At 51.3% G+C, this 15,132-nt stretch overlaps 6 protein-coding genes across 6 annotated transcripts; 4 read left to right on the forward strand and 2 right to left on the reverse strand.

Moving 5' to 3' along the window:
- Positions 1-104: 104 nt before the first annotated feature.
- BO83DRAFT_375573 (mitochondrial-processing protease subunit alpha) lies at positions 105-2,160 on the forward strand. Its single transcript, XM_025530488.1, has 2 exons — positions 105-286; positions 374-2,160. Exons 1-2 carry the CDS (start codon positions 182-184, stop codon positions 2,018-2,020), a joined length of 1,752 nt encoding a protein of 583 aa, XP_025391795.1. The 5' UTR covers positions 105-181; the 3' UTR covers positions 2,021-2,160.
- Positions 2,161-2,429: 269 nt separating this feature from the next.
- BO83DRAFT_385764 (mitochondrial import receptor subunit TOM22) lies at positions 2,430-3,356 on the forward strand (the record flags this gene model as incomplete). Its single annotated transcript, XM_025532637.1, has 3 exons — positions 2,430-2,547; positions 2,763-3,052; positions 3,303-3,356. 3 exons carry the CDS (start codon positions 2,430-2,432, stop codon positions 3,354-3,356), a joined length of 462 nt encoding a protein of 153 aa, XP_025391796.1.
- Positions 3,357-4,043: 687 nt separating this feature from the next.
- BO83DRAFT_354566 (uncharacterized protein) lies at positions 4,044-6,434 on the reverse strand. The gene is made up of 5 exons (XM_025529107.1): positions 6,198-6,434; positions 5,721-6,137; positions 4,774-5,653; positions 4,430-4,682; positions 4,044-4,321 (listed from the first exon to the last, which is right to left on the reverse strand). The coding sequence occupies exons 1-5, from the start codon at positions 6,364-6,366 to the stop codon at positions 4,310-4,312; spliced, it is 1,731 nt and encodes a 576-aa protein (XP_025391797.1). The 5' UTR covers positions 6,367-6,434; the 3' UTR covers positions 4,044-4,309.
- A 730-nt stretch (positions 6,435-7,164) lies between these two features.
- Positions 7,165-8,598, forward strand: BO83DRAFT_414614 (uncharacterized protein; the record flags this gene model as incomplete). The annotated part of the gene is made up of 1 exon (XM_025534581.1): positions 7,165-8,598. The coding sequence occupies one exon, from the start codon at positions 7,165-7,167 to the stop codon at positions 8,596-8,598; it is 1,434 nt and encodes a 477-aa protein (XP_025391798.1).
- A 1,304-nt stretch (positions 8,599-9,902) lies between these two features.
- On the forward strand, positions 9,903-11,670 carry BO83DRAFT_396163 (putative MFS sugar transporter; the record flags this gene model as incomplete). The annotated part of the gene is made up of 5 exons (XM_025533117.1): positions 9,903-9,958; positions 10,012-10,352; positions 10,415-10,652; positions 10,704-11,224; positions 11,279-11,670. The coding sequence occupies 5 exons, from the start codon at positions 9,903-9,905 to the stop codon at positions 11,668-11,670; spliced, it is 1,548 nt and encodes a 515-aa protein (XP_025391799.1).
- A 92-nt stretch (positions 11,671-11,762) lies between these two features.
- On the reverse strand, positions 11,763-14,511 carry BO83DRAFT_175610 (uncharacterized protein). The gene is made up of 3 exons (XM_025526434.1): positions 14,424-14,511; positions 13,974-14,367; positions 11,763-13,922 (listed from the first exon to the last, which is right to left on the reverse strand). The coding sequence occupies exons 1-3, from the start codon at positions 14,452-14,454 to the stop codon at positions 11,855-11,857; spliced, it is 2,493 nt and encodes an 830-aa protein (XP_025391800.1). The 5' UTR covers positions 14,455-14,511; the 3' UTR covers positions 11,763-11,854.
- Positions 14,512-15,132: the final 621 nt, after the last annotated feature.

The raw sequence follows: 15,132 nt of genomic DNA on the forward strand, positions 1-15,132 counted from the left end.
CAAGTCTGACGTCGTGCGCCGTGCCTGTGGTGATTAGATAAGCGATCTGAGTCCAAATCCTTGCGGGCGCCGGCGTGACGACGACATCTCCGGAAACGCCGCAGCTTTCACGCCGTCCGGGAAAGAGGGCAATATTGAATTGAGAACTCTCGGCCCATTTTATCCATTCATATCTGTCAATATGCGCCGTTCTGTACTACGGGCCGTTGAGTCCGCAAAGCCTCTTGCCCGCGTGCCTCGTTCCGCGTCTAGAGGCTTTGCTACTGTTAATGAGAACGGTTCCAAGGTAAGTTCTTCCAATGCAGGGAATCTGACTTGATGGTTCTGGTCGGACTTGGGATTAATTCTAACTACTTTGTTTTCCACTGTGTAGGACCCTGCCGAGCTTGATCAGATCACCACTTTGCCCAACGGTATCCGCGTCGCTACGGAATCCCTGCCTGGGCCCTTCTCTGGTGTCGGAGTTTACGTCGATGCCGGATCTCGCTATGAAGATGAGAGTCTGCGGGGTGTGAGCCACATCATGGATCGTCTGGCTTTCAAGTCGACCAAGTCGCACACCAGTGATCAAATGCTTGAGGTTTTGGAGAGCCTTGGAGGAAATATCCAGTGCGCTTCCTCTCGTGAATCCTTGATGTACCAGTCTGCTAGTTTCAACTCCGCTGTCCCGACGACTCTGGGACTGTTGGCTGAGACTATCCGGGATCCTCTGATCACAGAAGAAGAAGTGCTTCAGCAGTTGGCTACGGCTGAGTATGAGATTGGAGAGATCTGGTCCAAGCCTGAGCTCATCTTGCCCGAGCTGGTACATACCGCGGCCTACAAGGACAACACACTGGGAAACCCTCTGCTTTGCCCGCATGAGAGGCTGGGCGAGATCAACAAAGCGGTGGTTGATAAATACCGTGAAACCTTTTTCAACCCAGAGCGCATGGTTGTCGCTTTTGCTGGTGTGCCGCACGCTGAGGCCGTCAAGCTTACAGAGCAGTACTTTGGTGATATGAAGACACACAAGAAGACGGACGGTCCTGTTCTCTCGGGCACGGGCATCGAGACTACTTTGTCTGAATCCCAGTCCGCCGCTGAGGAGGGCCAGGTGCCCACCATTCCCCAGTTCACTCCGTCATCCACCACAACTACTACCGCAGCCTCCCCCAAGTCGGGATTCCTTTCCAAGCTTCCCTTTTTGAAGAACCTCTCCAGCTCTGGCTCGCAGAATTCCGCCACGTCGCCGCTTGACCCATCATTGGTGCAGTCGTCGACGTTAGATCTCAACCGTCCTTCCCACTACACCGGTGGTTTTCTCTCTCTTCCTCCGATTCCTCCCCCTGCAAACCCCATGCTGCCTCGGCTGAGCCATATCCACCTTGCCTTCGAGGCCCTTCCGATCTCGAACCCTGATATCTATGCTCTGGCAACCCTCCAAACACTCCTTGGAGGTGGCGGTTCCTTCTCTGCCGGTGGTCCCGGTAAGGGAATGTACTCGCGTCTCTACACCAACGTGCTGAACCAGCACGGATGGGTCGAAAGCTGTATCGCGTTCAACCACAGTTACACGGATAGCGGAATCTTCGGTATCTCCGCATCTTGCAGCCCGACACGGACTACCGAGATGTTGGAGGTCATGTGCCGCGAGTTCCAGGCCCTCACTCTCGACACTGGCTACCAAGCCCTGCAGCCGCAGGAGGTTAACCGTGCGAAGAACCAGCTTCGCTCTTCGCTCCTCATGAACCTAGAGTCGCGTATGGTGGAACTGGAGGACCTCGGACGCCAGGTCCAGGTGCACGGCCGCAAGGTTGGTGTCAAGGAAATGTGCGCGCACATTGAGGCTCTGACTGTGGAGGACCTGCGCCGGGTTGCTCGGGAAGTCTTTGGTGGTCTTGTCGAGAACAAGGGCCGTGGCACTGGCAGGCCCACCGTTGTGTTGCAGGAAGGCGAGTTGGAGGGTTACAAGCTCCGTCCTTTCCCCTGGGAGGAGATCCAAGAGCGGATTGCCCGGTGGAAGCTGGGAAGGAGGTAATTTGCCGTGCAGTTGAAGCCCCGACATCGCAGCGACTACCTGTGCTGTTCACGGGGTCTAGAGGGATGTAACACTTCCATTTTCTTCACTCCATGTAATTAGAGATAGCCATATACAATCATGTACAATATATATTGCCCGAACATTCCCTTTTCCCTGGAACAATTGAACGTATAAATTTGGGGCGTCGCGTGGATGCATCGGCTGCAGTAGAAGCTCCTTACCGTATTGAGTTCGTTTCCGCCCGGGAAAAAAGTTGGATCCGGAAGGTCGAACCCGCCGTCCTCCATCAATCTCCGTCCGTCCTCAACACTTTCATTCCATCACCTCGACCCTCGCCCGCACTTCCTGCGACTCATTCTACTATCAATACACCTTTTTAATCCACTTTTCTACAACCACCGTCACAATGGTCAAGCTTACCGAAGTCGAGGATGAGCACTTCTCCCAGGAGAAGCCCATGCCCAGCAAGCACAATGTCCTTCTGACCTCGGACGACGAAGAGGAAGACGACTACACTGACACCGGTTAGTATCCTGATAACCCATAACTCAAGGCACAATCCAACCGGGCGCTTGTATTGCTTGAACAATTGCACTTTCACCTTCACCTTCATCCACCGCGCAACAAGATCCGGAAGCATTATCCATCCACGCCGAATCTGATCCATCTATCCATCCGTCCATCGGCGCAGCCGTTCAAAACACATGGCCTTCCTTTTTCTAACATGCCATACCTACAGAATCCGAAATCTCTGTCGAGTCCGACCTTGAGGTCGATGGTGAGACCTTCTACGACCGTCTCTACGCCCTGAAAGACATGATTCCTCCTTCCACACGCCGCTCGGTCACCAGCACCGTCAACTCCGTCACCTCTTTCACAAAGTCCAGCATCCAGTTCAGCGGTAAGGCGCTGTGGATCATCAGCACCAGTGCCTTCCTCCTCGGTGTCCCGTGGGCTCTGGCCTACGCCGAAGAGGAGCAGTACATCCAGATGGAGCGCGAGCAGGGCATGATCAAGGGCGCCAACGAGGTACGTTACAGCCATTCCCATCCCCAATTCTCATATTTGTCGGGCTATCTACTTGTCGCTTGGCTATCACTATGGTTGTTATTGCCATGTCGCCTTGTCCCGAGGCAGTTGGCGATGACGTGAAAACTCTTTTCCGTTCTTATTACGTGCCAAGAATGGAGATACAGACGTCATTTGGATCCCCCGTTCAATTTTCGATATCTTGAGAAATATCCGAACAGCAGCTAATTACTCTGTTCTCTATCATCAGATGCTTACGCCCGGCGCCCCCGGTGAAGAGAAGCCCGCTCAACCCTCTTTGTAAATGAATACCGCAGCCAAAGATGAAGATCGCAACAGTGGGAATAGTTGATTTGCCATGGCCTGTCGAACCGCCACTACCCTAATATCGAGCCTGTCCGAAGCCCCTGTTGTCGTTAGGCCTTTGGTTTCTCACTGAATTCGGGCGGTCTTCCGGGAGCGCAACGTCAACGTTCAGGCGATGACGTTCATCGATGAAGTCCCATGCACATCTAGTCGATTTTTCTGTTCCAACAAAAAAGAAAACGAGTCGGACAACTTTGATTTAGCGATGCATGATCCGGATTACATTGGGTTAAAAGCAGGTGTGTACTATCGAGGATATGGAATAATCGCGAAACAATCAACTCATTGATTTGAGTTGGCGCGAGGAAGATATAAAAGGGATGGTATGGCTTCCATATGGACATGAAGGAAAATCTTGCCGACTTGTTACTGTTCGGAATCTCTGGCCTCTTAACTTGATGCTTTTCTCCTCTCTCAACCTTTGATTCCAGAACTTCTGGCTTGGGCGATGTGTGTATTTCTATACTGGTTTATTTTCCCCCTGGTTACAATGTTCGTTTCGTTTATGTCTATTTCCACCATTTTTGGAAGTCATGTTTCTAGATAATGAAATGTGAATGATCTTGAGATATCATATTCAGGAAGAAAGCTATATGAGCCGCGTACATTTTGTCCCTGCGCTAGGAGAAGACCGAAGATGAATAACAGAAATAGGGTATCATAGTATGAAGGATAAATGTACAAGCCCCTGAAACGAGACGACAAACAAGATGAATATGAACAGAAGAATCGTGTAAAGGCGCGCATTCGAAGAAAGTGGTGATCCTGACCAGGGGAAGAACAAACCGCAATACGTAACACCGTCCAGACAAACCACCCATGTATGGATCAAATATGTGCAATCGAAAGCATCTCATAAAACAGCGAAGGAGAAGAAGCTTGCATTACTCACTACCCAAGAGTCTATGTTATTAAAAGACATGGTCAGCAAATGCTCTCAACTACCGCGTCAATTTCAAATGATGACGATGATGATGATGATGATGATGATGATGAATATCGAAAACATACCGTAGTTTCTCTCGCAGTTCGTAAATTGATATGAAAGTCACGCCACAGCTTCTTGACTTCGCCATTCGTTATCATTGATTCAACTGCTTTCACGGCGTACTTGGTTTTCTTCTTCGTGCTCCAGTGGCTGCGCTCCACGACTCTCGTCTCGGATAGATATCCCTGGTGTTCGAGGTAGCCGGTCACCCATTCGTTGAGGTGGAAGCGCCAGTGGGTTAGGGTGTGGGCTAGGGTTGCTTTGTTTTTGCAGTGGCTGGTGGTGGTGGGGAGGATGGTGTTAGCATGTATGGGATGGGATCTTTGGAATTCGGTGGAATGGAAGGGGGATGGGATGGGATGCTTACCGGCCGAGGAAGAAGCGAGTGTTTTCGTCTGGTAGGATGTGGCCGTCTCGGTCTCTTTCTTCGTGGTTATCGTCTTCGTGTTCGTCTTCTTCTTTGTCGTCGTCGTCGTCATCGTCATCGTCGTCGCTGTCATCGTCGGTAAGCGGTTCAAGCGTTTTCAGTGAATAGGCTTTCCCGTATAATTTGATGTCGAATGAGGCTGGATGACCTGAGCGGTTGCATGCATCGCATGGGTGGTTCTCTATTGTTGGGAATGTTGTGATCTCAATTTGAGGCCTGGCTAACAGAGCTCGACGGAATTTTGCGTTCCAAACGGATGAGACGAGCTGTGATCCGGTACGGCCCTTGACTTCGTCTTCGAGTTTGCTAAAGGCGACTTCGTAGACCGGGTCGGAGCGCGGGAATGCCGGGTTGAGTTGATTATGCACCATCCACTCTACTGCGTCTTGGAAGTAGTCCTTGAGTTGCTTGTAGGCATGTCGCGAGAATTCGATGGGGATGTCTTCTAGGCCCGTGGGAGCCCCTAGAGTATCATCATCGTCTTCTAGCACAAAGTCGTCTTCATAGCGGTCTAGATCATCGTTGCTTGCGATCGCGGATTCAACGTCGCTTTCTTCTAGTCGAGTACGGAACTGAGGCTTCCGTTTAGGGTTCTCTTCATGGGTTTCGGGTTCGTCCTCTTGTTCACTTCCGTTGTCATCGTCACCATCGCTGTCGCCGTCGCCGTCGCCCGTTTCCGGCTGCTCAAGATCACTCTTAGATTCCTCGGTATCAGATGCTGTCTTCCCTGCCCTCCGACGACGTAAAGCTTCCAGGTGTTGTTGTCTTTGGGCCCGTGCCGAGTTGGCAAGTCGACCTCGAGTGCGGGTATCTTTTACCACTGTAGACAGACCTGTCAGTGCGACAAGAACTGGAAATGGTCTAGGTTGTTCGTTAAATGGGCTTACCTGAGTCCTGCAGCGCCTGAAGATCTTCTTCTATGTCTAATTCGTCCTGTTTCAGCTCGCGACGCGGCGTCTGGGGGACATCGGGGCTTGCGTTGCGCGTCCTGCGCTTTTTGGGAGAGATGACCAATTCTTCTTCCGAGTCACTATCGTCGGCCACGAGGGCAGGCTGGGGGGCCACACCACGCCTCAGCTTTCGACGAGACGCAGGAACCACCTCATCTGCATCGCTTTCCGAATCGGCGGCGGGTTTTTGCGGGGTCGCGGAGGGAGATTCGGAACTGGATACGTCCGTCCTCTTGCGCTTCAATGATCCTCTTTGTGGGTTTTTGCGCGTGCTGCGCACGATCTCTATGTCGCTATCGCTGTCGCTAACTGGTACTGCTTTAGGTTCGGGGGTACGTTGGGGCGGAGACTTGGCTATCGAAATCCCACTAAGTCAGTATCGATTATCGCGCAGTGGTTATGATACAATCTCACCATCCTTCTGAGAGCGACCTCTCCGGATGACTGGCATGGAAGGATGCGCATATCGCAAGTTTGCGCGACGATCATCCTCTTTGTCGGAGTCCTCTTTCTTCGTCGGCGGGGAGCTCAACGGAGCGAAAGCCAGCCGCGTCTGCTTTTTCTTGCCGTATGTGCGGGGCATCGGGGGTGGCGCAGGGATCGGCTATTTATGGTAGTAAAAGTTGCTGAGTATAGTCCCAGTAGAAAATGAACGTTTCGCGCTGTCTGTAGAAATAGTGACCAAGTCGAAGGACTGAGTAGAGTCTGTCATAGGATCTGATGTCTTCACTGAGCGCGCAAGAGTCGCGTCTCGGTGTCACGAGAGCACGTGATGGCTAATAGCTACTCAAAATGGTCAGTAACAGTTGGTATACTCTCTCTTTCATTGCAGACGCTGTTCATCACTTTCAAATTCGGGTTACTCACGATTCGCATAAATATCACTTTTGAGAACACGCCAGCATTCTTACAACTAGTTAAAATCTAGTTTTCAACTAGTTTTCACTGAGCCTTTAGACAAGCTCTGAACTTGATTGAAGTCGTCAAGGAGATTGTTCGACTTCTCATTACTGGAGGTCTATTTAGCTCTCATTCAATCTATATTGTTTGCTAACGCTATGGTGGACCTTCCACTAAGGTGTAGGCGAATAATGCATGGTCTAGAAAAAGTCAAGACAGTGTGAAGCTGTCGGGCTTCTCTCCCCCCTATGTGGGACATGATAGAGTCATGTTTGTTCTCTGGCATGGGTTGCGGTTTCCTGAAAAGAATTGGCATACCCAGAATGTGGCTTGACTTACTGCATCATGAGCACCGCTCAGGAAGCTCCATAAATATATAGTAGTCTCATCACATTGACTGACCCTAACTTCTTCCACAGCATTTTAGCAGGAAGTTTCTTGCAAAAATCTTCATATCAATCACTCACTCTATTCCTTTCTCATGTATTGTCAGCAGCACCTTTTTGGATTTTTCTATGCAGTATTGGGAGCTATCTCCAATATTACCCAAGATGGCCCTCTGCCGACCCCATACCGAGCAGTAGGTGATGACCACCAAGTTTCATGCTCGGACTCCTTGTTTGGTGCTTCGAGGTTTGTCGCAATATCCCCAACCAAGGGTCCAGAGGGACCGGGATGTGCAGTATCCTTGACGTGTCCTGGGGTTTGGGAGACCATGAAAAGGGGCCATGGCGGTTCACATCCTCCAATTGCGGTTGAACCGACTTTCAAGCTCACCTTGGCGATTACAAATGTTGGAGACCGATCAACAGGTATGCATCACTGCGAAAGTGTCTTAGAGCAGCTCATCCTCGAAAATCGTGTGGATGACCTGCAACATTCGATAGCCTCTGTCCGGTCGTTGGCTCCCCTTCAGCATAAAGCTGCCTCTCAGGAACACAGAACGAGGAGATGGCCACGTCAAGAGATGCCACCGAACAAGACTGACACGAGTAAAGTCAAGGAGGCACCTCCATCAAACCCTCTGACGCAAGGCTACCATGGGATCCTGAAATACATCATCTCGAAAATGGAGAATGGTAAGAGCCGTCGCAAGAGGACGAATGCCTCACCCGATATCTCTCCTGACATTGGCGTGAGGCAATACTATGTTCAGAGGGACCTATACAGCCTTGGTGGACCGACTTGCGAGGACACCATATGTGAGGGAAGCGATTGGAGGACGATATGCATTTCGGATCAAATCCCAGACAAGAAGAGGGATCAATGCATCATGTGTTATCCCCAAAAGCATATGGCGCTTATACATGGCTATTGTCAAGAACAGAAGTATAGGGAGCTGGACATATTCTACAAGTCTTGCGCTCTTCTGGGTGCATCGATCCTCGCGGCTACGCTCTTGTACTTGCTGCGTGAAATCTATAGGAGACTTCGGATGCGATACCAATATCTCCAGGAAATTTCTCACCGCAGTCAGCTCTCAGAAAGTACTACTACGAAGACCGGACTTTCGTCTATGCATCCTATTGGCGCATTGGCGTCTTTGTTCCCTGGGGTTCCTAAAGCGTGGAATGACCCACAATGTCTATACAATGGCGCCGTCGACGGGGCCAATACCCCTACAGGCAATGATACGGTGATCCGGCAAAAGTTCCGGCGGTTTGGGCCCTTCATGAAAGATCACCGTAGGAGAGTACAGGACATCTTCGATCTCGAAGATTATCAGAATGGGCCAGAGCTGGGCACTAGAGTCCCGGTGCTTCCACGAGCTCGCAATGCAAGCATACGAAGACATGCTGTAAGATCAAACTCTCGCACGAATTCTCAATCCAACGAGAAGACAGGTCAGGAATTCAAAGTGGCGGAGGGCAACCTTTCCCGAAGGGCGACTTCTCAGCAGAGCTATTTCAACTGAAGTTCGTGGCCGAGTTATACGGTCTTAAAGTTATGACTGTTATCAAGAAAATGTATGTCCTAGTCACTATGAAGTATGATAGTATGAATAAACTGCAGTGTATAGAAATGTGCTGCATAATAGTGGTTGTTCTGGCCCTGCGCAGAAATGGCACCTGCTTCTCAAAGCTAGTGGGTGGCCACAACTAGGACGAGACCAAGTAGCACAGGAATGCTAGCCTCTCCGTCAAAAGTACTTCATATAAGCTATTGATAGTCGCGCTAAGACCAATTCATTTTGTTCGTATCCGGGGTCATTCGCATTGTCGCGTATCATCCACTGAGCAGCCCGGGAACTCTGGCAAGTGTATCTGGCACGAACCGTTGGGTTAGGAGGATGGTTCTAGAGAGCCATTAGTTAAAAGCATGCGGAATAGAAGAGCCTGACAGGAATACGAGAGCTGGCTTGGGATGGATCATCGGGCGAGATTAATTTCAGGGGGATCAAGGCCTTGTCTCGTGACCCCAGCCCGTCACCATCGGATTGCCCAACCTGTTCTTCCCTCCGTTTCCTCCTCCTCTCCTCCTCTCCTCCCCGCCTCCCCCAATTCTCTCTTGGCCTCCATGTGAATCATCCAGGAGCTTAGGCGCTGGTCCTATCATAACCCCTGTTTCATTCCATTGGTGGACCCTCTTTAGCCCTCCTACCAACCTTCGCGTTGCTGATTCGTGGAAACACCTGTAAATATCTACCGCGCCTGGCTCAGAATTTCCTCGAATCTCGACCCCGGATTTCTCCACATTACGACTACCCCAACAATGGCCTGTTCTGGGGGAGTCTGGGGATGGCACTTTGAGCTTTTCCCGTGAGGCCCACCCCGGATACCCCACCACCGACAAAATCCTGGAGACGAATGGTCGAATGCCGTGCCCTACACACTGTCCGATCCTGGATGCTAGGACCTCTGATAGCCCAGCTCCCCAAGAATGCCTCCGCGTTAGCGTCCACACGAGTCCTGGAACTGGTGTTATAGCGCCCTATGGCTTAATATAGCGCTTGCCACCTGGCTGCTGGCACGCGGCATGGTAGCTTATCTAGCGGCATGGCCGGCGCGCCTCTACCAGGTCGGATATATATACCTAGTGCCGCAGGACGCAGTCCTTTCTCACCTTCTTTTTCTGTACACAAACCACTACAGCCCCTTGTTCTTCTTGGGCAGTCTCGACTAGCTGGGGCAGCTGTATGGACTGCTGACCACCCACCTGGGAAACACTTCTGTTTGCTATCAAGGCGTATTCAGGTCGCTTACGGCCTTCACTGCCACGATGTTTGATTACGATCTTGAAGTCAATCCTTTCCAATCGAAACGAGCCTACAACTGGTACACATGCTTCGCTGGTGTGTGGAAAGAGTCACTATACTAACATCCGTTAGGTTCATCTCCCTCGTCGCAGCAGCATGCATGGTCTTATACGGTTACGATGCGTCCGTTTATAATTCCGTACAAGGCTCAGACAATTGGGTGGCCTACTTCAATGACCCTGACGAGAACATGATCGGAGGTGTCAACACGGCCTACACCGTGGGTGCAATTGTCGGCGGCTTCTTCATGGGCGGTCCTATTGCCGACTTTCTGGGTCGCAAGATCGGGATGGCCATTGGATGCATCTTGGTCATCGCTGCTACATTCATGCAATGCTTTGCGCCTCGTGGTAACATTGCATGCTTCCTTGCCGGACGATGCATCATCGGTATTGGTCAGGGTATCGCACTGAGTAAGTCTGCCACCGGTGTCCTTAGCAGAGATGATAAAGTCTTACTGACGCTTCTCGTTCAGCTGCGGGTCCCATCTATATCGGTGAACTTGCACCCCCGGAGATTCGTGGAAAGATCATGACCTTTTGGCAAATGTTTTACTCGGTTGGCTCCTTCATCTGCTTCTGGGTGAACTACGCGTGCACCAAGCACTCCACACACTTGGGCGAGTGGGATTGGAGAATGGTCGTCATCTTCCAGCTCTTGGTTCCTGTGATCATTCTCTTCATCTTGCCTACCATTCCCGGTTCGCCACGATGGTAAGCGCTATCGTGAACCCACTTGAAGTACCCTTATTTACATCCGCACAGGTACATCCAACGCGGTAACAACGTTGAAAAGGCCCGCAGAGCGCTGCGCAGAGTTCGAGCAACCGAGGATGAGGTTGAAGACGAGCTCCTCAGAATCCGCGAGGCCATCGAGTATGAAAAGGAAGCTATCTCTGGCACTTACGCCGCTCTGTGGAAGGACAAGTCCCTCCGCAAGCGCATGTACTTGGCTCTTGTCATCAACGCCGGACAGCAAGTCAGTGGACAGGGTACCTTGAACACGTACTCCACGAAAATTTACGAGAAGGTTTTCAAGAGCGCTAACCAGATTGCGCTTATCAACGCACTCAATGCCACCTTTGGAATCATCTTCACTCTGAACGCCATCTGGATCATCGATCGATTCGGACGCAAGTTCCTCCTGATCGTTGGTGGCATTGGTATGGGCATTTGCATGATCATTGTCGCAGCCGTTGAAACAGAAACACCATCACCAGGTGGGGCGAAGACAGAATCAGTCGGCATATCGATCGTGTTCTTACTTTTCTTATTCATCTTCTTCTGTGAGTTCCTCTATGAATCCATCTATGGAAACCCATGCTAATCATTTTAAACAGACAAACCCTCCTGGGGCGCTACCATTTGGATTTGGACATCCGAGGTCTTTTCGATGAATGTCCGCGCCCAAGCCGTGGGTATGGCAACTCAGACCCAAAACGTGGCCAACGCCATCGTGCAGCAGTTCTTTCCCACCTTCCTCAACAACTGCGGCTTTTACGCCTTCTACATGTTCGCAGGCATCTGCTTCCTCCTCGCTCTATTTGTGTTCTTCTTCGTCCCCGAGACCAAGCAGGTGCCGCTGGAGGAGATTGATGCCCTCTTTGGCGGAGCCAACCACGTCACACAGGGTGAAGACCTCTTCTCTAACGAGAAGCAAATGCGCGTAACACACCAGGATACGGGGGTGGAGAAGCCCAGTGCTGTTACGGTCGAGGATGCACGACGTTAATTGGTTGAAGTATTGTATGAGACTTACGATAATGATGTAAGCCATGTGGCATTGGCGGACTACGTGAGCAATTCAACTTTAGGTTCAATCCTATATACCCTTACTCTTCTTCACCTATACCGTAGACCCCAAAAACCTCTACTAAATGGTAGTGTATATAAGCGTAAGGAAACAACTAAACAGCTCACCTCCTATAAACCGTCCTCGTAACCAACCCCCCACCTTCAACACCACAACTACCACCACTGCCTCCCCCAACCACATTCTCCCTTACCACACACTCCCAATCTACAACAGATACCCCCTCCATCCGAAACACATACTCATACTTCGGATCCCTCTCCTTCTCCCGATCCATGGGTCTCGCCCCCGCCGCAGCCCGAACCACATACCTTGATTCCTCCACCCCTTTACCATCATCATCATCATCAACATCATCAACAGAGCCCACTATCCGCTCCGCCAACCCCACAAACACTCCATGCGAGAACTTCCCCGCGTGAAACGGATCAACATCCACATTCCAGATGAGGATTTGACCGTTCTTCTTGCTCCAGGTTCCTTCGGTGAGGCGGTAGATGTAGCGTTTCTTCATCTCAATGTTACCGTCATTATCATTGGTATTTTCGTTGGTGTGGCCTTCCTCATACACATACTCCTTCTCGTACCAAATACTAGATGTACGACGAGGATGGAAGGTAGCTGTTCCTATGACATGCGAGATCTGAGATGAGCGTGTTGGTGTGGGGAGTGATGTTGGTAACGGTGACGGTGACGGTAGGATGTGAGTGACGGTGCGAGTGTAGGTCCATTGTCCGTGGAGGGCGCGGAATATGGCCATTCCCATGCCGAGATTGTAGTTTGTTGGGCTGGGGGTGATGGTTCGGTGGAGGGATTTGAGGGTGTTGGTGCTTTCGCGCGCGATGAGGGTGGAGAGGCGGTCTGTTGGTGGGGTGGGGGTTAGGTAGGGGGTGGGGATGTAGCGGGAGGGGAGGACGGGGCCGTAGTTTATTGTATCATTGCGGGTGTGGTTGTTGTTGTTGCTGTAGGGATTGGATGTGGATGTGGTGGATGGGATAGGAGCTCGAGGGATGTTGAGCTCGCGGGCTAGGGTTTCCATAAGGCCTACGTAGTCGCCCATTGGGAACTGGCTGCGGGGGAGAGTTGTAGTGCGGAGGGTGCGGAGGAGGTCACGTTCGTAGGTCTTTTGGGTGAGTTCTTCGTTGGTGAAGTAGGGCCCTGTGAAGGAGAGGTCTTTGGCCCATGTGTTTGCGAGACTGCGGGCTTGCATTTCCATTGCACCCCAGTAGGGACCGCGGTAGAAGCCAACGAAGCCGAGGTCGGGGATTTCGGCGTGCGAGGTGCCTTTGCCGTCTAGGATGAGGGGGATGAAGGGGTCCGTGGTGGAGTATTCGAGGGTGGAGAGGACGGGCGAGGGGAGGAAGCTGAGGGATGAGAAGGGGGTGTAGCCGGTGGCTGTTATTATGGCAGTGATGTCGGATATGGTTTCTTGGGTGCCGTTGGGTAGGGTGATGGTGAGGGTTGATGGGCTGTTGATGTTGGATACTCGGCCGATGGTGGGCTTGATAAAGCCGGAGCGCACGTATTCGGCGTAGTCGTCCCCTACTCCGATCCAAGATGGCTGCGGGTCTTCGCTCTCGCTGCTGGGGATTCCGAAGCTGCCAATTTTTGCGTACTCGCTACCGAGGAGGGAGCGGAAGTATGCGTTTGTTTTGTGTATGCGGTCTGTGGAAAGCGGTCCGAGTCCGTACTCGACTTCGCCGGGAGGGCGTCGAGCAAGATCGTAGAAGACAAGGTCAAGGGGGAGGAATTGGATGTTTTGCGTCTTGGTATTATCCTGAAAGCCATCATGGGGAAGGTGAGTGGGTATCGTCCAGAAAGGCCTCGAGGAGATGTGATGGACTTCGTAGTCTCGTCCGGATTGAATCACCGGGGGTTTGTAGTCCATCGTAGATAGATGAAGAGCCACTGTCGAAGCAGCTTCTACTCCCGACATACTGCCCCCAATAACGACCAGCTTCCCACCCGAGGACCCAGTCCTCTCCAGCAGCCGCTGCACTTCGTCTATAGTCTGCACTTCAGAGCTGTGAACAACCCTATCAGCGACCCCAGCCAGACCAGGTATATCCGGAAAGTGAGCTTTGGCAAAGTATCCAGATGTGACGACCAGATAGTCGAACTCTTCCGATTCCACCTCAGGTCCGTTGCATTCAATGCCATTTGCATCTATGCTGTAAGCCATTAGCCACTAGCATTGTATGAACGATGAGTAAAAGACACACCTTCTCGAAGTCCACTGCACCGTCCACTTCGCCCTCAACCCATCGGTCTCTCGAACCGTCCTCACAACCTCCTTCCCCAGCCTCAATACCCCCTTGGGAATATACAAATTCGCATATTTCTCCAGATACTGCCCTACCTGTCTTGCCTGCGGGAACATCGACAGCTCCCCCTCCCCAATGACAGACTCCCACGCCAGATCCGAGAAAGCCACCGTGAACCGACTCAAGTTTGTCCGAATCCACGGGTTGAGCCGTCGCTCAGCGCCATGGTCAATCGCTGTGGGCCAGAGACCACCAATTCGGCTGTTTTTCTCGAAGACGCTGGGAATGAAGGTGCCCTCGGGGAAGCTGTGTAGGAGGGTTTTGGCTGTTACTAGTCCCGAAGGGCCGGCGCCTGTAGTGGGATGTTAGTAGATGGCTTTAGGTTGGGTGGCAGGGCGTACAACTTGCCGATGATGGCGACTTTCTTGGGTTGGACCATTATATATATACAGCTGGTTGTCTTGGTCCAAGACTTGGTGGTGCAATGTAGGAAGAATGATGGTGTGGGGTTGTTGTTGAGCTGGGCGGTTAGATGTTCCCTTTCTTTCTTTTCCCCTCAGCTGCTTAGCTACTAGTTTACCCCTCATCTTATCACCGCGCGGCTGGGGAATGAACCCCTGTTCGCTATTACTAGCGTTGGGGGATGTAGGGGCATGGAGGCGCAACTGTAGTTGTTGGTACAGTTTATTGATATATTTGATTGTGTGGCAGTGGATAGGTTGTGGGTTGGTTTGTCGGTGATATATATACTTCTGGTAACATTGTGATGCTTATAGATGTGCATACTACTATGGGACCTTAATGTATGCTCCTGCAGTAGTGGACGCATCATCAAATTAGTGGCAAATTCAGTGCCACAAGCCTTTTTGTATGTTAATCCCAGCCATCTGACAAGGAAACCAACCAAAACTATTATAACATTCTAGCAACACATGAAAGGATACCTCTAAGATAAGCACTCCATCACCCCAAGCACCATGCTATACAGACAAACCCGAGCAACAACCAGGTGAAGGCAACCGATCAATCAACCACCCATTAAACCGTAGATCCGCAAAAAAAGGGCCCCCTCCCTCGAACAGAACTGCTGAAGCAAAAGAAGAATATTCAATCATCC

This window comes from Aspergillus eucalypticola (genome assembly GCF_003184535.1).
Source record: "Aspergillus eucalypticola CBS 122712 chromosome Unknown BO83scaffold_4, whole genome shotgun sequence".
Taxonomy (NCBI): Eukaryota; Fungi; Ascomycota; class Eurotiomycetes; order Eurotiales; family Aspergillaceae; genus Aspergillus; species Aspergillus eucalypticola.